The sequence below is a fragment of the Molothrus ater genome, chromosome 1 (genome assembly GCF_012460135.2).
Source record: "Molothrus ater isolate BHLD 08-10-18 breed brown headed cowbird chromosome 1, BPBGC_Mater_1.1, whole genome shotgun sequence".
NCBI lineage: Eukaryota > Metazoa > Chordata > Aves > Passeriformes > Icteridae > Molothrus > Molothrus ater.
This window is the reverse complement of record NC_050478.2, coordinates 81248887-81273852: the sequence shown is the minus strand read 5'-3', so window position 1 is coordinate 81273852 and position 24966 is coordinate 81248887. Positions and strand designations below refer to the sequence as shown.

Sequence of the window (24966 nt, the reverse complement as noted above, 5' to 3'; positions counted from 1 at the left end):
TGCACTGGGAAAAATCTGTCTATTTTCTCTCAATAAGCATTGATGCACCAGTTCAGCAGCATCTTGGAAGCTACATACAACTTCTCTTCATTCAGACACTGCTGCCTGAAAACGCTCAGTTCTCCTGAAGCCTTCTTCCCTTGACCACCACATTCTTAACAGTTTGGATGGAGGCAAAGAAGGTATCCCAAAAACAAGTATGGCAGAGCACGAATCATAGGGAAAATTTGCAAGGTAGTATTGAAAAATACCAATTGATCAGACACTGGGCACTTTTGACAGAGCAGACTCTTGCTGTAACAAAGCAGCACATTGTCATAGCAGTGATTTGCACAGCATGAAGGGTGTGTGTCCATTGACAACATTTGCATTTCATCACAAGACAAACAGACTTCCAAACATGGAGCAGAATAGGGGACATCAGGAAAGACACGGAGCAGACAACAGACCCTTGCATTGTTCCAGTGTATCAGTAAAACCCTAATGCTGGCAAAGGTAGAGTTTTTTTCTCCAGAGACAGTGCCACAGACAGATTTCAGCCACACCACATCTGTCTGGTGACATCTGGCTTCCCTCATGCTCCCTAGGCTCAGGGCATTAAAGGCACTCTCTCTCCAAACTAGACTTCTACAGAATTGTGTGGAGGTTTGCTTTTTGGTACTGCATGCCTGTTCAAACCCCATATGAATGTCTGTAATGTATAAAGCAAATGGAGTACATTGCATCATGTCCAGTTATTGCATGATTTTTCTACATTTTGGAATTTAACTGTTGTAGGACATTAAATGAAAATGAATGTGAAAGCTTTGAAGGGGGTAGGAGATTATATATATATTATATATTATTATCATTATCATTATCATTATCATTATCATTATATTATATCCAAGTGTGCATATGGACCATTCATATGCACATATTCAATATCATACTCAAAATGTCTGACATTCATTCATATTTCTGCTGATGGAAATTTTTAAAAATCCCATCATAGAACTCAGACTTAATTATTTATTTTAAAAGGCTTACAAAAACAGAAAACATACTTGTGTTTCAGAACATTCTATTTTTAAAAGCCATCTCACTTTTCTGGGAAAATAAGCAAAATCACTTTTTACTGCATCATATTTTCAATATCCTACACATTCTACATGTGCAGTCACTTCTTCTGTAATCAGCAAAGAATGAAGGAAGCATGCTATACTCTGCCACACTACACAGTGTGTTCCTCTTTGGGTCTGTAATATGGAAATATATTGCTCAAACTGGCCTGATAGTAGTTTTTTTTAACATATAACAGTTCTAAGGTAAGGCTAGAAATCATAAAGAGTGGGATTTCTTGAAAGATAAAAGATTTCTTACATGTATCCATTAGTTGTTAGCATATCAGCCATGTATCTGGTGTTTGGGAGGTGCCATCCAAATATATCATGAATCACAATCACAGATTTGCCTGTGCTGGCAGGTGGTTTGCAAATGTACACCTTGATGTGCTCAACTTGTACTTCCTGCCCCACAACCCTCATAGTCAAATCTGCCTCCAGTATCACACGGGCAGGGCCTCATTCATCAGCCATCTAGGAATCTGCAGGAAAGCAGAAATGCAAACCAGTTGTTATCTGCAATAAGAGCTGTGATTATGAGTCAATCTTCATGCAGTCCTCCCCAGCCCCCTCCAGACACCTAATGATATCCGCTTGGTACGGCAAGGTTGGAAGGGAGATTCCAGGTGCTTATTGTGAACAGGCTGTTGACATGTTTATGACATAAATATTCATAAATTTCAGGTCAGTCAGCATAACCCATGAGAGTGTTAAGGGCAGAGGAAGGGTTTATGTCAGCCCACCCCTCCTAGCTTTGTACCTGGAGCAATTCAGCATGTGATAGCTACATTTCCATGTGATGTCCCCACACACTGCTTCATAACCGCTCCTCTCATGTGGTCTTGCAGTTCCTCCTCACACACTTGCACCTGCTAACCTCTTGCTGTAATTCCTGTGGGACCCCACTGTCATCATGCTGTTTTTCTTACTGCTGTTCCCTTCAAGCTTTCATTCTGTATGTCCCCTTTCCCTTTCTCCTCAGGGACTCCAAACCTGCTGCTTCCTGCATGCTCTTTGCTGATCTCTTGTATCCCCTGCCATATATAATCCTTTCCCAGGGAGCCCATCATTGACTGGCATCTTTAAAGATTCTAATAAGTCAGCTTGAAGAAGGTAAATCAGCAGAGGGTTTCTTTGCAAAGCTATACACTGTGCAATCTGAACTGAGAGTGGTCAGAAGAATAGACACATACACCAGTGCTGTGCATATAACACATCCTCATACAGCACAGATACATAACTTCTCCACAGGTATGCATTTTAAAGGACAAGCTGGAAACTATTCCATTTCTCCTCAAGGGAAGAAAGGCTTCTACAGAGTTTCTGACCTAGGAGGTCTTCTCAGATGAAACCCTCATGCTCAATTTAGTTTCTTGTATCTTTCAACAGGAGACAGGCCATTGTAGCATCTTTTTAAACCAAATTAACATTTGGTGATCCCTCCTCTTCCCCTTCACAGTCATTAGGCAGTCATACAAAGAGCATTTATTTTACCCTAGTCTGAGAAGCTGTTTAAAACCTTGTTCTGCTATCACTCTTAACTGATCAAAATGGAACTGTTTGCTTACTCCCATGTAAATGCATGTACTGGAACAATATTCCTTGGTCTGGCTGGTCCCCTTACTAAAGTGAAATGCAGCATGCTGGCAATAAAAATCAAATGTGCTCTTCAATGCTGAACTGCTTTTTGTTCAGAATATATCTTAGTTACTTATTCCATTCTAGATTTTCTAACTAATTAAAATAGACACTAAATAAGGTCTCTAATACACTTCCAATAATCCCTCTTCAATTTCTCTGCTACAATTGTAATGCAGTAAATGGTATTAAAAGCAGTTTCAAGATTAATTTATCACATAAACCCTCTCTAGAAAATAAAACCAAATACCAAAACAATTTGGGTAAGACCCAGTTTGGGCAGAGTCTTATCTGTGAACTCCTGATATTGCAGCCAGAGCATAACAGCGTCTGTGCTGTTCTCCCACCTGCAGCAAGGAGCCTGGGGCTATAGCATCAGCACAGAAATAGTTAACAAGACTCCAAACAGCACTAGTTTGAAATGCTTCTCTGTTTTTTCCTTCATCTATTTATTCTTCCCATTGCTCATTAGTCCTTGTCCAGTTTTATTCTATGGCCTGTCATCAAGGTGGCTACTCCCCATTTTCTCATGCAGCACAGGAGTGCCAGACACAAATCTGTCTCCACAATACTTCATTCTGTAGCAGAGGTTCCTTGTACCTGAGCACTGGTGATGCTTGGATGGCAGAAATTCAGATTTACCAGCTGCTGTTCTTTGAATGCTACTTTTCCAGTGATAGATATTTGGGCTGCCCCTCTCAATTGAGTTCTAGTTTGCCGAGGAATTTTAAAGTGATTTTGCAGTATTTAGCCAATTAAGTTTAACAGAGAATTGCAAGAGATTAACTCAGCATTTTGGAATTGCAAGGAGATTAACTCAGCATTTTGGAATTAATACTGTTTGCCACAGTTAAAATTTCTTTAAGCAGCTTAGTGTAACTCTATTTATACTTGCTTATATTGGAAAAAGAAAGGTCTGGCTCATGATGAGCAAGCATAAAGAGAATACCTTTGGCTTAAAATTCAAATCACGCTTCTTCCAACTTATTGGCTTATCAAGCTCTAATGATATCCCAAGGTAATTTGATTTTCCTACATACAGCAGATAAACTGATAAATATTCAGTAGTGTGATGATGCTGTGTGATAACCAGGGTTTTCTCTGAATAACTACAAACTCCTAACGAGCAGATGACATTCCACCTTTTATCACACCCCACAGGCCGGTGCCTTGCTGCACACAGAGACAACATTCAACAGCTTTGCTTGCTACAGCCTCCACTTACTAGGAAGCCAGGTTTCCTCTGACACTGGTGTACTTTTACTGTAGGATTTGACATGGACCATTTAGAGTGTTGATTACTGTAATTAGAGCCAAAGTCCCTAAAAGTTTTCTTGGTGGCTGTCAAGGAAAGGGGCCCCATCTTGTGGACATTTCCTGGAGCAAGTGTGGTCTGGCTGTGAAGCTGTTAACCACAGTGCTGTTAATGTAGTGCTGAAAACAAGCTGTGATAACCAGCTGCAGCAGATCTTGCCTAAACCGGAGTTATATCTGGGCTGAGAAGTGCAAAAATGACCTCGTTTCCTTCTCTCAAGGCAAACCATCCTCCAGTTTCTGTAGGTATGAAGCATCCTGCCTCAATACAGCTTTTAAAGGAGGACCTGAAGGACACTTTTACATACTACGTGCAAACTCTTTACCTGCTCACTACTTGCAAACTCTTTACCTGCTCACTGAAGAACGGGAATGAGAAAAGAGAAGGGTGAGCTGAGATGAGGTCAGGGCATCCACCACCAGTGAGATCAACGAACCAACCCAAGGAACAATTTCTCAGGCACCCCAGAGGCCATGGCACATGTGGCCACATGCTGTGAGCAGCAGGAGAGCCTGGATGTCCAGAATAGTTGGAGACGCCCTGTGCCAGCCCTGATGACCCCTGTCTTGGTGGCTTTGGAGAAGAGTACAAGCAGGCTTTCATGTCTCTCCTATAAAATCTGTTTACACAACATGCAGCTGCATCCCACACATGCTATCCCACACCCACGACACCTGGATCATAGGGACGAGTGTCACCTAAAGAGGCTCCCCACTGAATGCTATTTTTTAAGATGAGTAGTATTTGGAAAAACAGTTTCTATCCCACTTCAAACAGGTTTTAACACCAATAATGCAACCAGCATTTTTCACTTCAGGACAAACTACAGCAGACACTGCTTTTACAGCTTCATCAAATTGCTATTTTCAAGACCTTCATCACCCTCGCCCCTTGTCTCCTACAAAAATGACATAGTGTTTGGTGCTGCCTTCACAAAGCCATGACACTTGGAGAGTTTTTCTGAGGTTATGTAGGCACAGGAGTGGTGCCAAGGGCCTGGAGCTCTCCTTGGCACACATGGAAACATTGTGAGACTGGGCCCTCAATGTTTGGCAATATAAGATCCAGCTGTGGGGGTAGCACCTGGGGACCCAGAGATACCCTCTGGGGACATGGTAACAGATTTGTACTGAAAGCACCAGGTCAGGTCATCATGGGGATTTTAGGGATCAGGAGATGTTGGAGGTTGGAGGTGCCCTTGGAACTCACCTTGTCCAATCTCTCATGGGCCAGGACAAGACTACACCATTCAAAGCTTCACTCACGCTAAAGGTCTTGAACCTCTCCAAAGAGGGAGATTCTGTCACTTCTCTGGGCAGGTTGCCCCAGAGAAGTTGTGAAACATCTCAGAGCTCCATGGATCCCCTAGTGCCTGCTGCCTCCTCACCTTCCCCTGTGCCCTCCTGACACGACCTTCTCCACTGCGCCCGTGGAGGGTGAAGACGGCGGCAGCCCCCCAGGCCAAACAACCCCAACTCTCTCACCCTCTCTCCACAGGAAAGGTGCTCCCGCCCTCTTACCATCTTGGTGGTCCCAAGGTTATTATGGCCTACAACCTACTTCTGATGCCTTCACTCCTGAGAACCATGAAGGGAGCCATTGGCTAGATCTACTAAATTATTTATTTTTGTCAACACAGTGCCAGCCACCATCTTCCCAGGGCAAGACAGGAGCATTTCAGGACCTGTGTGTCCTTTTTGCAGTGAATTAAGCCTGCTAAGTCCTAGGACTGTGATCTAGGCATGTCTGTATGTACCCATTTTTCAGTCATCTCAGGCACATTCATCACCTTTGCCTTTGGAAAACATTCTGTTCCTAGTTTGTCTGGAAAATTTGTGCATCCATTTCTATGCTGTCCCTAAGAATTAAAAAAGCAAAAGCTTAAGTGCTTGACTGTAATGAATCTAAAGGAAGACAAATCTAACAATCTGATTGTGGACTGTCTAAGTGCAAGTATTACATAAATAATTAATGTCTTCAGTCCTAACTCTTCATCGTGCACAACAAGCCAGTAGACCAGGATTGTTTACTGGTACTGGAAGAACAAAAGAGTCTCAATTCCAGCATTTTTTGGATGGCAAATAGCAGCAAGTCACACTGATGATACATGTATTGTATTGTACCTTACAGTGTACATTTTGATGTACAGCAGTGATCTTGATTGTGTAATTTTGTCAGTCCTTGAGTTTAAGAGATAACCACTTGTGTCATGGATTTCAAGGTCCCCAGTACAACTGAAAAGAAAAATGGCTGTGTTTGCATACTTTAAAATGCCCTTATTTACACACGTACACACACAAAATCCTTTCTTCTTCCACCTGAAAACTCATTGACACTGCAAAGCTGTACCTCAGACTTGGGAAATAAGCAGCATAGATTGCCCTATTCGTTAAAGTTCATGGATATAATATTTTCCATCTGAAGTGGTGTCACAATATAATTTTTATGACTGTAGCTCACCATTGCCCAGAGATGGCTCACCATCTTCACCAAAGATGAAGGCAGCAAACAGTCTTAAGAGACAGTTCCTTGGCAAGGCAGGGCAAGGCAATGCAAGGCAAGGCAAGGCAAGGCAAGGCAAGGCAGGGCAGGGCAGGGCAGGGCAGGGCAAGGCAAGGCAAGGCAAGGCAGGGCAGGGCAGGGCAAGGCAGGGCAAGGCAGGGCAAGGCAAGGCAAGGCAAGGCAGGGCAAGGCAAGGCAAGGCAAGGCAAGGCAAGGCAGGGCAGTGCAAGGCAGGGCAATGCAAGGCAAGGCAAGGCAAGGCAATGCAATGCAAGGCAAGGCAATGCAAGGCAAGGCAAGGCAAGGCAAGGCAATGCAATGCAAGGCAAGGCAAGGCAAGGCAAGGCAATGCAAGGCAATGCAAGGCAAGGCAAGGCAAGGCAGGGCAAGGCAGGACAATGCAAGGCAAGGCAAGGCAGGGCAAGGCAATGCAATGCAAGGCAAGGCAAGGCAGGGCAAGGCAATGCAATGCAAGGCAAGGCAAAGCAAGGCAGGGCAAGGCAGGGCAAGGCAACTGCTGCCAAATCCAAGCTTTCACTGTCAGGGTTCTATTCCATAAAGAGACAAGGTTTCCCAGATTTCTAATGGCACAGTAGTGATATTTCTTTACACACCCACACAAGATGATTGCATATGGATCAGACTGTGTCTGGGTAATAGAAGGTGCAAGGAAAAGGCTGCTGCAATGTCAGCTCTTTTGCAAGCAACAGAGTGTGAGAAGAACTCCTGCTCACGTCAGAAGGAATAATTATCAAAAATCAGGACCTCACACACAGAAATGGCACCTTTCCTGTAATTAAACAGGACCAGCTACTGACATATTGAATAAGGACTCTAAAATATTTAAATGCATTAATACAGCTGGGCATGCAACTCTGAGAGACTGGACACTGCTGGAACTAGAAATGGTAGCTATACTTGTTCTTTTCTGTATCTTTTCTGTCTTTGTCTCTTTCTTCTAATTCACTCTTCTTGGAGTTTTGAATTATTTAAAATTAGATGGGTTTGGAGTTTGGCAAGTTGAATAGACAAGTGAATAACATTTTGTGAGATGTTTTATGTTGATAGAATGCTACTCTAAACCTTTTGCCCAAGTTCTATGATTTTCTATAGCTGCCAGTGAAGTTTTTTTTTTATTATTTTGGCCTCTTGATAATATCTTGTTGGTATTTCTCCCATGCATCTAACTCAGAGTACATAAAAAGCCCTTTTAGACGGCTCATCAAGCAAGTATTGTTTAACATAGTCGGTGTTTTGAGGTGTGTGGACAGCCAGCATGCTGTGACCATATAGTTACACTGACAGGATAACAATGTGTGAAACTGCCAGACTGCCTGATATCAGAGGGAAAGTCATATTAATATAGCTAGCTAGCCTTAACTTATGGCAACATTAACAAGGTGACAGGGTGAGAAACTGACAGATGAAGAAAATAAAAAGGGAGATGGGTTCCTTAGAGAATCTCTGAGTAAACACTAATTGCCAAGTCATTACCAAGGAATGAAATTCAAAAAACACACAAGGGCAGAGTGTACATGAGTATGCTTTTTTTTTTATGTATTATGTTATTGGGAGGATATGAGGGTGATAAAGGGGAAGAACTTGAGAGAGGAACAAGGATATAATGTGCAGCAAAAAATATAATCAGGATTGCATGAGCCCTGTGCCTGATTACCACAATTTCATCATGACATAAAACCCACTGTTTCTGCAGTGTTCATGTCTGGATTACTTCTGCAGGAGGGACTGTTTCTATTTTTCCTTGATGTTGATGAAGGAATACCAGAAATACCCTTCTGAATATTGCCAAGGGAATATCTGGAGGGTGTCACTTAATAACATAATTTCTTCCTAACTCCATAGTATAGCCAAGTGCTTGTTTCATGCACGGGGAATTCTGTCCACTGCAGCTGAGAAAAATACTTTGTAGGTAATGAAAGAAAATGTCTGTATGCAAACCCAGGGTACTTCCATGTGAACACCTATGACCACCAGTCATCATACCAAAATAAAGCCTGCAATTACTCAAGTAAAGTCATGATGAAGTCATGCTTATTAGAAAAGAAAAATGGATAAGCACTATCATCAGTATCAAGGTCATAATATAAAATAATGTCGCAAATAAAAAGCAAGAAAACTTCAAAAGACTTTTTAATGCCTAATCATCCTTTAGTCTGACTTTTATTTCACAATCTTCTGTGAATATTGTCAAAAATAATTTAAAGATATAAATTAAAGCGTTCCTATTTTAGTTTATGTCAACTTTCAAAATGAGATCATTTTCCCTTGACTGTTTTCTTCTCTTCTTCTCTCAATCACTTAAATCAATCACTGATCTTGAAGCCTAGCATTTCTTTCTGCTATTGTCAAACAAACATTTTGATCCAATCAATCATATCCCTTCTAGCTTCTTCAATATAAGGTTTATCATCAGGTTTCATATCTTCTGGCTTCAGTTGTGCAAACCCATGAACTTGCCCAGGATAAACTTTAATTTTGTATGGAACTTTACAATACTGTTTCAGCTTGTCCTCCAATAAGAAGATCTGTAAAAAAAAACATTTTTCCATTACATTATGGAGTTTTTTCTTAAATCTGCCAAATTTGCAGTTTCTCATAGAGAAAATGCCTCTTTGGATGTAAGACTGACACTTTTTTTTAAAGTATGGGTGAGTCTAAGAACCTCAACAGTTGCAGCAAAAATGGTTTGGTAAATCTCATTGCCATAAAGGAACAGGTGTGTTTCTGTTCAGACTCAGACTTGTAACCTACACTTGAAGCTCTGATCCTGAGAGACCATGGACCATAAACCTTAGTGACCATCAGTCCAAAACATTTTGATAGGCTTAGTAACAGAGTTTAAGAAAACATGGAAGGCTTTTTTTTTCTTTTGTTAACTGAACAACAAAAAGACATTGCTCTTGCACAATGTTTTGGTGATTAGTGGTGATTAGTATGCAATTAGTATACAATGTGTTCATGTACCCATATACATTTGCTGGCACAGTTTGTGCCTATTGCCACTAAAAGTCAGAAAATAGAAGAATGAATGCTTATTTTTCCCCAAAAGCTTACTTCTATTCATTTTACAGATTAGACAGAGTATTGTAATTTATTTAATGGTTTTTTGTCATTTTGGTTTGGGTTTTTTTTATGAAGCCCTTTTTTTCAGTACAGAAAACTACATATTTGAGGGTTGTTTTTTGTTTAATGCAGGAATTTTTACTGATGCAGTCTGCACAGAAAGAAAGCTTCAGGAGAAAAGGGAGTGATTTCAATGTGTAACACATGCAGAAAAAATGCATTTGCCAAAAGTGTGCCCCTGGGAGAAAGACATGTTTGCCATAAAACGAGGACAGAGGGTGAAGGATTTGTTTTCCTCTGCAGAGACACATATGAGGTACAGATTAATATGCTGACTAATGCAGTTGGAAGAAAATATTGAATGACTTCTGCATTCCCAGAGCACACTGCCAGTTCTCCAGTCAGACCCTACCCTAAAAAACAAGCTGTGCTAGGGGTTGTATGTTATCCTTGTCACTGAAGAAAAAGAATTTATGCACAGAAGAGGGCACCAGTTTCCTACCCATATATTTATCCAGCCTCTCACATATGCTTACATATAACCCCTGGGTTATATCAGAACATAGATGGCAGCCAGGAGCCAAAACATCTGAGTCTATGAGTTGTTGTTGTTGTCTCAGCTAAAGTTCATGCCCACTCTTTTGACGCAGTTCATTTTGTCTTCCTGTGGCAAAAGCAGTTAGTCATGAGACTAACTCATCAGAAGTTCAGTTACTAAGCTGAAAATACTTTTTTTTTCCCCCATTCAGTGTCCAGATTCAATGGTTTAGCTACCTGATTTCTCACCCATAGCAGTAGCATACAAGTTTTTGAGATGCTTGGCTCATACCCAGTTGGATATTCCTGCCCAGTTTCACACTCTGCTTATCTAGCCACTCAGAGACTGATGACTGTTCTTTACTGTATTTCTTACCTCAAAAAAGAAGCTTTGAATAACCTAAACAAGATAGAGGGGAAGTCGAAATAGAAACAGAACTGTCCAACCTGTCTAATTTTTTTGTATGTGAAAGTGGTTTCTAACAAGGATTCTGTGTAAGATAAATGAGCTATGGGAAAAGAAGTCTTTCCAGAACAACAGCTTACCTGATCCAAAGAAATAGTGTGGTCTTTCTCACCAAAAATGAAAAATGTGGGATTTAGTAAACGGTATCTTTCTTCAGAGTCTCTAACTATTCCTGTAATGTTTTGAGAAACAGTCCATTAGTGAGGTTAGCATTACAAAGAGATAAATGGCAAATTAAAAGAGAACATTTCTATTTAGGTTTACTCATTAGGTACATTACTTAGATGAGGACACTGGCTATGTGGATGGAGAATAAGCATTTGGAAAGCATATTTCCCTGCTCTCCTAAAACAAGGAATGAAATTTTTTTTGTTTACAATATCCTTAATATTTTTGTACCAATATAGCTTATGGCTGAAATAACCATAATTAAAATCTGCAACTCACCTTTGAGTTGAGTATAGAAATTGTTACAAAGCAATAAGTAGAATTACAAACAATGCATAGTCATGTGAACCCAAGTAAGTTTTCATGTTCTACACTACCATAGAGGGACACCCCAGCGGCTAATTGAGGATTTTTCAGCATCAAGTGATGTACTGCCATTCCACCCCAGGAAAACCCAACGATACCAATCTTCTTTGCACCGCATTGTTCCTTTAGATACTTCAAGACAACATCAGCTTCCCTAAGACATATAAAGAAAAGTAAACTAAGGAATCTATTGCAGAGCCAATACTTGACAATTTAAGAAGTTAATTAAAAGACATACATGGTATTTTTTCTGTGTCTGCACCCTTAGTTGTTTAAAACAGAGATTACTTTAAAAAGCACATTTCAGGCTAGAGCAGTGGCTTCTATTATTAAATGAGGGTTAACATCTCTGGTCCTAGTTTAGGGAAGTACAGGTGTAGGCACTTAAATACTTACCTGAATTGTCACCTGCTCCTTTGTTTTCAAAATTAGTAATTTTTTATTTGAATCACTTTGTCTAGGACAGGACAACTAAAGACAAGACATATCTGCAAGTAGAACAACATCTTGCATATGGACTGTAGGAATAGATAAGCTTCACTGTACTACCTCTACAGAGTTCACCAATTTAGATAAAGGTTTTTCCTGTCATTCCTGTTACATGAGTTAATACTAAAATATCTTACCAAACCTACATGCAAGAATGTTATGCTAAAATAGCATTTACTCAAATTACATTGTCAGTAACAGCAATGTTTAAAAAAAAACTTTTGCATGAGGTGCAATGAAAAAAAACGTGAAAAATATTTTTATTACTGTAGATGAGAGCAAGTAATTTTTTTTAAAATTGCTGACTTCTGAGGTCTCAATAATTTTATCTTCTTCATTGCCTACAGAGTTTTAAATTAAGTTTAAATGCAGAGTTCGTAAGCTATTAACTGCATTTTCGAACATGAGATAGAGTTGTATGGTCATTCAGGTTTGGTTAGGCTGACCAAAAAAAACCCAGTGTGACAGTGACATGAGGACGACATTATGTCCTAGGCCTGTGGCCATGCTCTCTCAGTTTTGGTTTGTTTGAAAGGATACTAAGAAGGCCATGGATAAGTTGGGTTCTGTGTTCTCTGAAAGAGCAATGGATCTGAACTGGAATGTTCACCTACAAGTGATCCCTCAGAAGATAGCAAAGGCATGTCCTGAGATCTTAATTTTTTGAGACAGTGCCCACATATCTGCTCTTCTTTGGAGGGGGATTTTTTACAATTGCTAGGAATTTGTGTCTTAAAAAATTTGGTCACAGCTTCTGGAATTATATGATCAAAATATTTGCTGAGAGACATTGAAGATAGACTGGGGCTGCTGAATATCTGGACAGGGTCAGAAGAATACTTGTGGCTTGCAGGATGGTAGCTGAGCAATAGGGTGTCACCATTGCCTCACTATCATCTGAAGTTTTGAGCTGTGGTGAGAGATGCTGAAGAAACAGCAATACCTCCCATAATTCAGAGAAGCCGTGTTACAGAAAATAATCCCTCTATTTCACTCTGAAAAAAACAGTACAGTTCATCAGATGTTTCTTAGGTTTTGGTCAGTCTAGCAAATTTTTATGTAGTGCTGCTCAGGAGAATCTCGTCAGTATCTATCATAATCTGCAAGGCAGAGAGCAAGATGGGCATGTGACAACTGGCAGATAACATCTGCAGTTTTAGAAGACTTTTCCTCTTTATCTTGAGGAACTGAGTGCAGAATCAGCACTTGTGGGTGAGAGTGCTGGGTATTTTGTAGCCTGTGAAACGCTGTGAGCCTGCATGGCCAGTATAACATAGTCAGAAAAGGGCTCAGGAACACAAGATGTGGACAATAAGCAGAGTGATGGGCAGAGCAGATGATCCTATTCAAATCTCAGACAAGACAGTGCCCAGAACCACAGAAGAATCACCCAGAACAAGAAACTGTGGTTGTGCAGCCAGCTTGCCCTGCTGTGAGGTGCTATTTCTAACATTTCATATAAATTCTCCTTGTTTGCTAGATTCTTCTTAAAGTTCAAGTACAAATATGTATCTTACTTGTCTACTTTCACAGGATCATGATTTTTCAACCAGTCAGGAAAGTCAGCCCAGTGATCAGTAGATGTCCAGGGTTTTGTCCCCTTGAAGAAGTCTGGGCAGATGGTTCTGTGTGAGATATGGAATTCAAGTCAATTTTCATTAAAACTGTCTAAGAGTCTCTTAATATCTTCTAGTCCAGAGTACACATCTACACGATCACTGTCTGAATCATGTTTTACTCGTCCTATTCTGGTAATCAGCTAGCTAAAAGTATATGTCTTTTATGGAAAAAAAAGACACAAATTGTTTCCTTATTATTTCCCTAGACACACTTAATACAAAAATAAAGGGATTAAACAAACCTCCTGATTCTATATTAACACATATATACCTCTTTGCTGTTACAAGGCAAAGCAAATGTTCAAAAGGTTTGGTTCTGAAAAGCTTACACAAATTAAAATAGATTCCACTGTTTCTCTTTGGACCACCCATGTTGCTTCATAAGCACAAACACAGGCACTTCAAGACTCCTTGTGCCTTTGTGCTCAGCTAGCCATTTTCCTGAGTCAATTTTAGCATCTTTGGTGGCTCCATGGAAATATTTTGTCCATTTTCTTTTTTATTTGCTCAGACTGAAGTGTATGGTTGTCTGTTGGAAACATCATATGCTATGCCTGGCTTTGGGCTTGGTGGTCTATCAGTGTATTTAAGGGGAAGATAAGAAAGAAATTTGCTTACATATATCCATGACCTGCTATCAAATCGACTATGTATCTAATGTCTGGGAACTGCCATCCAAATACATCATGAACCACAATCACAGCTTTGTCCGTGGAAAAAGATGGTCTACAAACATATGCCTTAAGGTAGTCAATTTGTACTTCATGGCCAAGGCACCCATAGTGAGACCTTTCTCCAGTATTATATAGAAAAGGATCAGCCATTTGAAAACCTAAAAAACAAGAAGAATATAGCAAGAATGTAAAAATAATTTGTTAACAAAAATCATTTAGGACAAAAAGGCAAATATTGTCTTCTGAAAGTAGTTTAATAACTTCTGTAAATAACATTGACATCCTTGTATGAAGAGAGAAAGTAGAAAAAAGCAAAAACAATGTCCAGTGAAGAATGCCTCTTCATCTATTATGTTATTAAGCTGAGAATAAAGAGAAATACCAAAATCAACGTGAACAAACTACAAACAACCTGGACATGTAGGTCTTGACACTCATGTCACATTTGTTTTGCTGCCATGTGGCTCTGTGAGCATGGGTGTGAAGCACTATGGCTTCCCATGTCACTGTCTCCTGAGGTATGGGGCCATCACCCATGTCTTCATGGGGAATCCTGTGCTGGTTCCTCTGAGCTATTTGCAAGGACCACAGCACTCAACTGCTGCATTGAAGTGTGGTGTTCAGTGCTTCTGCTGGTGCTGGTGCCTGGTAGCCCATCTGTAGCACCGTCACAGCTCTTCTGAGAGCAGGAGGACTGGGCACAGTTAATGAAGAGCCGCAGGATGGATTTATAAACTAGATTCCAATGCCATGTGCCCCTATGCCCTTGAGAGGGATTGCAAAAAAACAAGCTTATGTGCAAGCCTCATTCAGAATATTTGAGAGTATATGGTTTTGTCCCTCCTGCAAAAGTAGCAATTAGAGACAATGAGCCAGTAGATGTGCTAGACAGATTAAAGTCAAAAGTTGTTCTGACTCTCTGTGTCAGGAGCTTGGAATGGACTCTGTGCAAAAAGTAGATTGAGATCCTGTAATTAAAAGTGGTGTTACAATGCATCTGTACAAGTAATCCAATTAAGTCTGCAGGGGCAGTGATAATAGTAGCACTTCCTAGCCATGTACTGACTTTGTGCTGACTTTGAAACTGTCCTTGGGCGTGCAGTACATAGGCACATACACTATGACTGTCTCCACTTCATCATTTCTACATCAACCTATTATTTTAGTTTGCGCTGTAACATGTACTTGATAAAACTATCTAATCTTCATGGAAGGGCAGCAAATTCCCCTAAAAATACATGCCTTCCTCAGCCCTCCATTGACTAGAGCAGCAGCGGGCTGCATTTCACAGAGTAATGGGTAATTTTACCTAGGCAATGCAGACACATTTGGAACCATGGTACGGACAGACTGAAGAACAGAGAGTTGATGCCACAGAGACTCACTGCTTGCTTATGCCCTGCACAATACTTCCCGGTTTGCATGATTCACTCTGGCACAATAAAAGGATCCATATTTTATATGCATTTAGACTGCTTTATACCCAAATTTTATATGCATTTAAACTTATTAAATGCTCCTTAATGCGTAGTGCAGAGACACTGTTCTTCCCCATCCTCTCCCAAGCCTGGGGCTGCTGTTACCAGATCTGGCAGGGCCAGCACTGAGTTTGAGCAAATATGCTTGATTACAACCATAACCCTGGCTAAGAGTGGTGTAGACATGCAGGAACTGGGCAGACATGGCTTTACTGCTCTAATCAAGCTCATTCAGATAAATCCACAAGATGGATGATCTCTCATCACCAGTAATCCTCTGTGCTGATAAATGAGAATTGATTACATGTGTAATTTTCATCCCACCTTTCTCAACATCTGTCAGGCTTGGTTCTAGGAAGCACAAAGTAGCCTAATCTTCAGGATTAAGACCTCCATTGTTTTGGCATAACATGAAAGTGGAAGGTGCGTCACACATGGGAGATTATCTCCTAGTTTAGGCCCCCCCATAATGCTTGAAATGCCTGAAAATGCTTGAGAGAGGTCTGTTCATACAAAAGTGCTTCCTACCTCTCTTTTTTATAACCTAAGATGAATGAGCTGTTTGAAGTAAAGGAGGCTGCTTGGAGACGCCACAGGCATTCCCAAAGATAGCTAGCACTGCTGCCTTCTGAGATGGCAGCCACAGTCCTACTCCACTGTCGTATTTTGTTGAGAAGGGCACAACCTGTGTCCCCTTCAAGGAAGTGTTGCTTAGGAATCACTAAACTCTGCAATAATTGTGAACCAGCCTCCTCCCTATCCGTCGGTTGCTTCCCAGAAACCATTTCTTTGGCCTGTGCTGACTGAGGCCAGGCCAGCTGGCTCCTTTCCAGGCACCAGGCAGCACAGAACGTTAGTAAATAGTCAGCCACACCTGAACTGCTTAGAAGTTTGATGGGATCCTGTTCAGTCAGGAGATTTATTTACTCCCACCTGCTTTGTCCCACGCAATGTGGTGTGGCAAAGCAACACGCCAGGATATTTCCTACTTTTCCAGTCTCACCTCATTCCCTCTTCCCACCAATTTCATCCACTACACTTTTCCTTTTCCTGCTTTCCCCATGGCACAGTTCCAAGTCGGCAGCATCTCACCTTTATGCCCTGCTCTGCATCACTGTGCTGCAGCAGAGAGGGGATGCAGGGCCTGCTGGGGACAGGGGGAAAAGTTACTGCTGCTCATGTGGAAAACCACAGTTATTGATGAGTCTTGTGACATCCTACTGTTCCTTGAGAGAAAGGCTTCTTAGACCTTCTCCTTCTATCCAGTAGTTTTGCCCTTCTTTGGGTGTCTTGATATCATTCAGCTTTCATGCAAGTAAGTTAAAAACTGAGGAGAGGTATTTACACACCACAAAGGTGGGCTCCACAAAAGGTGGTAGGACAGACCCAAACTACTGCATTTCTGGGAGCAGCAAATCACATAATTATATTCTGCTGAGTCTTAGTTTTCATCAGGAAAAAACAAATCTCTACTTGAAAAGTGAGGTTAAAAATATTTTAAAACACAATCAGGTTAAACAGAGGCAAAGATCCTGCTAAGGACAATCTCCACTTCTCAGAAAGTGAGTATGAGCACGTGATCTTTAAGTGCTGTGCTGTTTGGCAGGACCTTGAACTATTGATGCCAAGATGTGACATCTCTGCCCTTTTCCCGGGTCGAGTGATAACATTTTAAGCTACAGCAGCATTTCATTTCAATGCTAAGAGCTCAGTAGACCAAACAAGGAAAAGAATGGAAATTCATTACCATAAGGGTGAAAAAAATATTATGGTCCTTTAATGTGAACTTGATACTCGATGAACATAAATTATCAGTGTCCTCAGAACTATCACTGTACCACAGTTTGTTGCAAAGACTCAAAATGAAATTTAGTCTTTCCCAAAGTTGACAGCCTTTATCTCCATCTTATCTGCCCCTTGATACTTGTCTTTGTGCATTTTTTACTGAAACCAAAATAATAGTCTCTCTTTAAAGGAGTAGGTTTTGCTGGTTGTTTCATGCCTTTTCAAAGAGCTATATCTACTTGCTTAGCAATTTCAGATTTTCCCTTTAAGCACCAGTAAAAGTAGTTATCCTTTTCTGCTGTCAACTCAGTCTGCATGGACCAGTTTGCCCTCACATACCTGGAGTGCAGGATCCTGTTTCAGCCCAGCTCACTTCTTCTGCTCAATGAGACACCAGCTAGATTTCTCTAAACAGAAAAAGAAGAAAACCAGTTCTTGCTGACAGTTTTGCTCCTGGTGCTGCCCATCCAGTTTTCAGGTGCTCTTCAACTCTTCTGCAGATATTGGGATTGGGAAGTAAGTAGGAGAGGCTTCACTCAAGAGTCATCCCGAACGGAAGGGGTGGGGACAGATCATGCACAGAGGCAGTCTGCAGCAGGCTCCACATCAGTTGCCTTTACTCCACCTTTCATTTATTTATTATCTAAGGAGTTGAGAAGGAAAGATGCACCCAAACACTGTAATATACTATGATGTGTGTAATGCAGACAATGAAGACACTGCAAAGGTTTTAGACTTCAGTATTTATAACTGAGACATTTAGCATCAGTGGTGTGTTTGGTGATGCATTTTCTTGAAGAATATTCATATACTTTCTTGACTATAACAAATGTCATTAATGAAATTTGAGGTGAATTAAGATGAATCTGTCCTGGCAAACTTGCAGTTTAAAAAACTTACTAAGTCTCCCTAGCACACACATTCAACATACTACAACCACACCCATAAGTATTCTCAACAAGTTGAAAAGTGTTCCAGGTTATTTGTGATTAGACTTGCATTTGACAAGCGAGAAAGACTGGAGTCTGTGGTGCCTCATTGAAATTTTCCATTCCTATTTCCACAACAGCACTGTATGCAAGGAACATTAACTTAGCCCTCAGTCTGACATACACTCATTTTCCCTCTGTGTGTACACATGGGGGGGAGGTATGCAAACGAGAGAGACAAAGAAAATTATAATGTAATTTCATGACAGAGGTCAGTAAATAAATTTTTATTCTTGGTGTATATGACAAACAAGTTCCCCAGTCACCCAGCAGATGCTCAGGAGTACTCTGTGAGGTAGCGACCATAATCTGAGGACTATGTTTAATAGGTGATAGATGGACTCAGTTCACCAAATTTCAGACATTTACAATGATGATGTCTTCATGTCAGCAAGGTGTCTACACTCCCGCAGTGTCATCAATATTTAGAGTATGACTCACACTCCATGGTTGTCTTTTTTTGAATGAAAATAGGAAGTCCCCTAGATGACCCAACTAGTGCAATAAGATTGCTATGCTGAGTGCATAATAACCCAGGCAAAAGGAGTCCTGCCTCTCTGTGCTCTGGCAGCTGCACACAACTCAAAATTAAGGTTTGTCATGACCAGAAAGAGGGTGTTTGTCCTGTTACACCCGTCAGCAGATTTGCACATCAGGATTGTACAAGAAACCATTAAAAAGATTACTTGTGTTGCAAGGGAGCAAGTGGGGAGACTTGACTGAAAAGATCCGGTTTGTACTTTGATATTAATGGCATCTTGCTTGCCCTTGTGTAACCCCTCCCAGATGGGTGTCTTGTACACAGAGCCACAAGACTGAAGTATTTCCTGCCTTGCCCTCATGGGATGTGGATTCATCCAAGCTGCAGTCCCCTGGAACAGACTGGGTCAGCAGAAGCACGCACCTGATCCCACATGCATCTCATGACTGTAAACCCTGTCCTGGTGCCCAGCCTTGCTCTCCCTTTACCTTTGGTTAGGGTAAAAGGAGAGCAAAGGACTCTGCTCTAATGCAAGCCTTTGCCTGCACATGGTGTTTATGTTTGACCTGCAAACCCTGTATCATTCAGATCTCCTATACTCAATAAGACTTTTTCCCTGTAAGATACAATCACCTATGTAATGGACTCAGGACTATGCAGATCATTGCATCCATGAACTTCCTACAGTCTCAAGGAACTTATGTATTTAATTTTTGTGACAGTGTTCACAAGGGTTTTCAGGATGAGGGAAGAGACGTAGACCTGGCTCCATATTTCAGAAGGCTTGATTTATTATTTTATGATATATATATATATTACATTATAACTATAGTAAAAAGAATAGAAGGAAAAGTTTCATCTCAGAAGGCTAGCTAAGCTAAGAATAGAAAGGAAAAGAATGGTAATAAAAGCAGCTGGCTCGGACAGAGAGAGAGAGCCAGCTCTGCTGTAACTGGTCACTAAATCTAAACATCTACACGAGACCAATCACGGATCCACCTGTTGCATTCTATAGGAGCAGATAACTATTGTTTACATTTTGTTGCTGAAGCTTCTCAGCTTCTCAGCAGGAAAAATCTTAATGAAAGGATTTTCATAAAAAGATGTCTCGGACAAATTTTTTATGCCTCCTGTGAACATTTCTCTTTTTAGGGTTAAAAAAAAGAAAGAAGACACATAACTGAGTTGGAATGAGCACAACAGATTTACTTGTTCAAACACACAGTGGTGGAATTTCTCATTCACCTGAGGCACACAGCTGGTTTTTTTCTGGTTTGACTTCTTTTGCTCCTTAAGGCTTGCACCAATACTTCTCCAACTGCTCCTCCTGGTTTTATAGGAATGGACATAGAATAAAGCCCAAAAATTAATCCTCACAGCTGCTGGCTGCAATTTTAGTTGTATGTCAATAAAAGAAACAAGATCCTAGGACATGCAAGCCTGCTGCCCTGAGGCAAAATAGAAAGGTATTCTCTCTGAGATGACTACTGATATCTAAAAACCCAGATAGGCAGGTACTCTGGTGGCATCTAGTGCAGAAGTGAAACACTCAGATGGAGAAACCAATGAGCAGGCTTAAACATGCCCAATCTACAGTCACCCCGTACAGTATTTAGAGTGCTGCTGGTAACAACAGACTCGCCAGGAAGTTGAAATCATTGCAAATGTTGTATTTTATGTTGTGAAAAAACCCGTTCAAAACATCTCTGTTGAGTGACAGGATTGCAGCCTAGAAGCTGCAGATGAGGCAAGAGGGACAGCAGGGCTCCCCTCTCCTCTTGAGATGCCAGCCAGCAATAGCAGCCTTGTTAAGGGATTACCACTGCCCAGGTATCTTGTGAGGAACCAGTGGGGAGGCTCCTGGGAAGGGCCACAGCAGAGGCACAGTGGGATGGAGTCAAAATGCAGCTCTGGAGAGCCAGCTCTAATGCCACTGGTGAGTCTGTACCCAAGATCTGCCTTCATAGCAAGAGAAATCCTTTGGGACTTGGGTCTCTTCACGAGGGGAATGTGGAAACTCAGGGCACCGGGAATATTTCTCTGTCTGCTCTGGGGTGCCCTGACCCCCAGGGGAGCACTGACTTTGACCCTCATTCATGGAGAAAGTTCCCTAGACTTCAAGATAGACTATAATCCGCAAAAGTGTGAAATAGATTATAGAGAGTAGTGTAGGTGTATCACTTAGTGAGAAATTTAAGTTTTGAGATTTTTAGTATGTTGTGGATGGAAGCAAGATGAAGGGCACAGGGTGTCATCCTGGGTTTCTTCTTCATGCTTCTTCCTTCTTTGTGGGTTTGGGTGGCATTTTGTAATTGGGCAGAGAAGTCCTCATTGCAGGCTCTTTGGGATCAGTTATTGGGTTAAACGGGAAAATAATCTAGGTGTCAGTTCTTAATTGGATAGTTTAGTCTTAAAAGACCTTGTAACAAGAGATTGTTGGCCATTTTGTGCCTTCCAATGAAAAGCTGCCAAACTCACAGTAGTGAGATTGTTTTACTGATAAGAAATAATAAACACCTGAGTCCGAACATGAACTACTGTCTCAAGTGCCTTCAATCCAGACCCAGAGGAACCGACAACTAGAACCACCACAGGGGAGCATAGCTATTCCTTCTAATAAAACTTTACTGTAAGAACAGCCTTCCCAGTGAGCTTGTAATTTGGAGCTTCATTTGATGCTTTTTCTTTTCTGTATGTTAACCCAATTCCTTTCCCTCCATCCAGTAAAGTGGTTTGTATCTAAAGATATCTACTGAGTCATCACGTGGGAGGGAAGAAATATTTTTTAATAAATCTGATTTAATACTCCAGGTTTCTTTCTTGGGTGTCCAGTCAGTGTTTGAAAAAAGACCCTTGGAAATCAGGCCAGCTGTTTTTATTGCAAATCAAGGCTTGGCAGGAGGTTTACATGTACAGACACTTTCTTTATCATCAGTGAGAACTAGTCTTACACTTACAATTCTGTTCTTTACCATTTACCTAGCATGGTACTGTGGAGTTGGCAGCTGCCTTTGCCTGGAGCACAACAAAAATTCTCCAAGAAATCCTCTGATTTGGTTAGTAGTGAACCATATCCCCACTCTTTCCCAAGCTTTCCCATGTGTCTAAGAAGAAAGGCTCCGAAGTCTGTCCTCTGTGGGAGTGAGTGACCTTATCTGCTCCATCTGGTGCATCGTTGGCAGGCACGACCGTGTTCCCTGCACTGATCAGAGCACCCGCTGCTCCTCACAGGGCTCCAGGACCAGGGTGATTGCTGCTTCTTCATCATAAATCTTCGCATCTCTCACCAGGCTTCCACTCCCTTGTGATTTTATTTGCTGCTAAAAAATAATAGGCTCAATCTGTCATCATCTCTCCTTTTGGCCATCTCCCCATTGCATCCACCCCTTCTTCCTCCTGCTCCACTCTGCTCCATTTATGTAAGTTATTTGAAGCCACTGGTTTCAGTTGGTTTCTGGTTATCTCTTTCAGTGTTCCAGAGTTTTTCTGGGGTAGGCTATGGTCAGCTCTCAAAGCATACAAGTACTTATCTATCTAAAATCAATATTATGACTTTCACCACAGGATGATCTGCAAATTATAGTTTTCCATAGGTATGTTGCTAGTTTGTGACGTAGAATTGGTTGACCCCACAGCTTCTGGGTTTCTTACGCCTGTCTTGGATTAATTTTTACTTAAAAATAAATTGTTAATGTTTATTCTCAAATTTTCTATTTTTCCTAAAAGTGTTTGTGGGATTACAGAGGGTGTGCTTTGTGAACTTTATAGAAATTGGGTGGAGTACTTTGTTTATGCCAAGCAATAACAGGAAATCTATTGTAATGTTGTGGGTGACATGCAAAGAGGGGTATTAAAATCACTTATCACTGGGCAGGTGTTTCTAGGTTATTCAGTTGCTCTTCAATTTATTAAGGAACACTTTCAATGAATTTTCAGCACAAGGCAAATTATTCCAAATAATAATGAATATTAATAACAGTCTACAGGGATAATTGTACATTCTGGAGCAATGGCTCAAAAACAGGTACCCCAGATCAAAAGTGGCATCTGTTTTTCACTGAACACTATAAATGCAGACATGGGCAAGAAAATAGAATTAAGAGTATATGGACAACTGCATGTACTAAGGACTGATTTCCTTCTCTAAAAAACTAAACATCTATTTTGTGCATGATTTAGGAATATGTCTTTTGTCTTTCTCTTACCAAAAATTTTGTCTTCTCTAAAATAACAAAAATTTTAAGTCCAGTAATTATTAAAAAACACTTCTCCTTTTTTCCAGTTATCCACCACTCAGAGTACTACTTTCAATGATGAATTAATTCAATGTGTTTAGTCTTTGAAAAGAATTTTATATCCAGAATTTTTCTCATTAAAAGACATAAATTTGATCAGTGTTATTCTAGGGCATAGGTCCTTTTTTTTCCTTCTCTTCCTTTATTTGGTATGTGCTGTCTCTTACAAAACTCTTACAAAACTCATCTAATGTTCATTTTATATTTCAGGAACTTTCTGGGATTAATCAGCTGGAGGGGAGTGATTTTGTTTCCTTGTATTTGAGGCCATATTTGCACGGAGATGTAAATACTGTTTCAGTGTTCAGTACAAATAAGCTGTCCTGGACAAAAAGCTGCACCTTGTGCCCACAGAATTTATCTTCATTTTCAAAAGAGGTAACTTTCATGTATAGAAATCTGGCTTTTCCTCTGTAAACTCCCAGCATGCACTTGAACAGCTTCATTTGGCTGGGATTTTCCAAGACATCCTTTCTAAAGCCAAGAGGAGCCCAAAATTACCACCTGCATATGATCCCCTACAGGTTATACATCTTTCAGATGAACTTTTAGGGGTTTTTTTTCCCAGCTGGAGAAAGGGGAACGATCAGGAACACGGATTGTTCAACAATTCATGATAGCTACTATCACTGAATATTGAACAAATCTGGTATAAATTGCTATACTAATCAGTGTTTTAAACTCCAAAACTTTAAACAGAGTGCCAGGAAAAAAACTTTTACCCATTTTTGCTCGACTTTAAAAGTCCTGTTTTGCAAATATGTCTATGCATTAGTAATCTTGGAATGTATCCAGGCTGCTTTGGACTGTATCCCACAAAGTAATACAGACGCCCAAGTGCAACATCAAAGCAACAAGTTTAAGGAAAGTATATTTGAGAGCTTCTAATTATATAACAAGATAATTACCATACATAATTCAGAGCAAACATATTTTATTAAATATGTTTGCAGTTAGCACCTGTCTCACCCTTTTTCTAAAATGAGATAATGAACTTTGCCCAAGCAGAAAAAAAATTACATTTTGGTGTAACCCTGCAAATGCTTGAGACTGTGCTAGAACTGTTCTAAGTCTGTGCCAGTTGACAAAATGAGTTTCTAAGACTCCCTGAGCTGCTGCAAACATGTAATGGGGAATCTCAGAAGACAAAAGGGGTCCAGGCAGGAAGGGGGCCAGCCCCCTGTGTGAATGCTTGACTGCACTGCCCCGTGCAGGTACAGGAAGGCACACAGGCAATGTGCATCTCATGTGGAAGGGAGCACCTGGGCCAGGTAGGCCAACCATACTGCAGTCACTGCCCACCCTACCTGGTTCAGATGCTTGTGGCATCAAACATCATGGTGTGGAAGAGGTTCTCTTCCCCTGCTCACTGGGGCAGTTCAAACATTTGCTAACACTTTGTGTGCCAAAGCAGGTGTGCCAAGAGTGAACTCCCAGGCTTGCTCTTCCACAGCTTGGTTGTGAACTAGTGAGTTCCAAACTGGATGCTACAGCAAGTAGAAAACATGAGCTTAAGCACAAAATTCAAGGCGTGATCAGATTTGCTCTAAAGGGCTGATATTAGCACTTCCAGATTTCACAATTTCCAGCATGCTGCTTCCTTCTGGTCTGAAATTGGAACTCAGTTTCCTGATAGACCCACAACAAGATCACAGAGAGATGAGGTGTTATAGGCCATGAGACAAAAAGTTTAGGCCCACCTTATTCAATTCTTTACAAGGTTCAGCTGTAAGGTGCTTTGATTTTCCCTTTGTTCCCTGTAAGCTGCAGAGATGATAGCCTGTCTTTACTTGACACAGCAGGTACCATAGGGCAGATTGCTTCCAAAGACCTGTCTTGAGCTGCAGCTTAGACCTCAGGACAAGCTCAGGTGTTCATTACAGCCTGTTCTCCTGGTTCAGGGGGAAAAACCAACCCAAACCCTAAGCCTCAAGCTGAAATCAAATCCCCAGTCACCTGCCTCTTCAAAGGGAAATT

The 24966-nt window shown here is 40.9% G+C and overlaps 1 protein-coding gene across 1 annotated transcript; it reads right to left on the bottom strand.

Annotated features, from left to right (window-relative positions):
* Positions 1–8924: 8924 nt before the first annotated feature.
* LOC118700067 (carboxymethylenebutenolidase homolog) lies at positions 8925–14111 on the bottom strand. Its single transcript, XM_036404395.1, has 5 exons — positions 13906–14111; positions 13186–13293; positions 11191–11333; positions 10726–10817; positions 8925–9104 (listed from the first exon to the last, which is right to left on the bottom strand). The coding sequence occupies exons 1-5, from the start codon at positions 14109–14111 to the stop codon at positions 8925–8927; spliced, it is 729 nt and encodes a 242-aa protein (XP_036260288.1).
* Between the last annotated feature and the right edge of the window lie 10855 nt (positions 14112–24966).

Excerpts from the sequence above, each read along its gene's own strand:
- LOC118700067 (XM_036404395.1), bottom strand. The coding sequence starts at position 14,111 with ATGGCTGATCCTTTTCTATATAATACTGGAGAAAGGTCTCACTATGGG. Across the intron at positions 10,818-11,190 it reads CGCTGGGGTGTCCCTCTATG|GAATAGTTAGAGACTCTGAA; the intron begins GTAGTGTAGAAC and ends AAAACATTACAG. Across the intron at positions 9,105-10,725 it reads ACACTATTTCTTTGGATCAG|ATCTTCTTATTGGAGGACAA; the intron begins GTAAGCTGTTGT and ends TTTTTTTTACAG.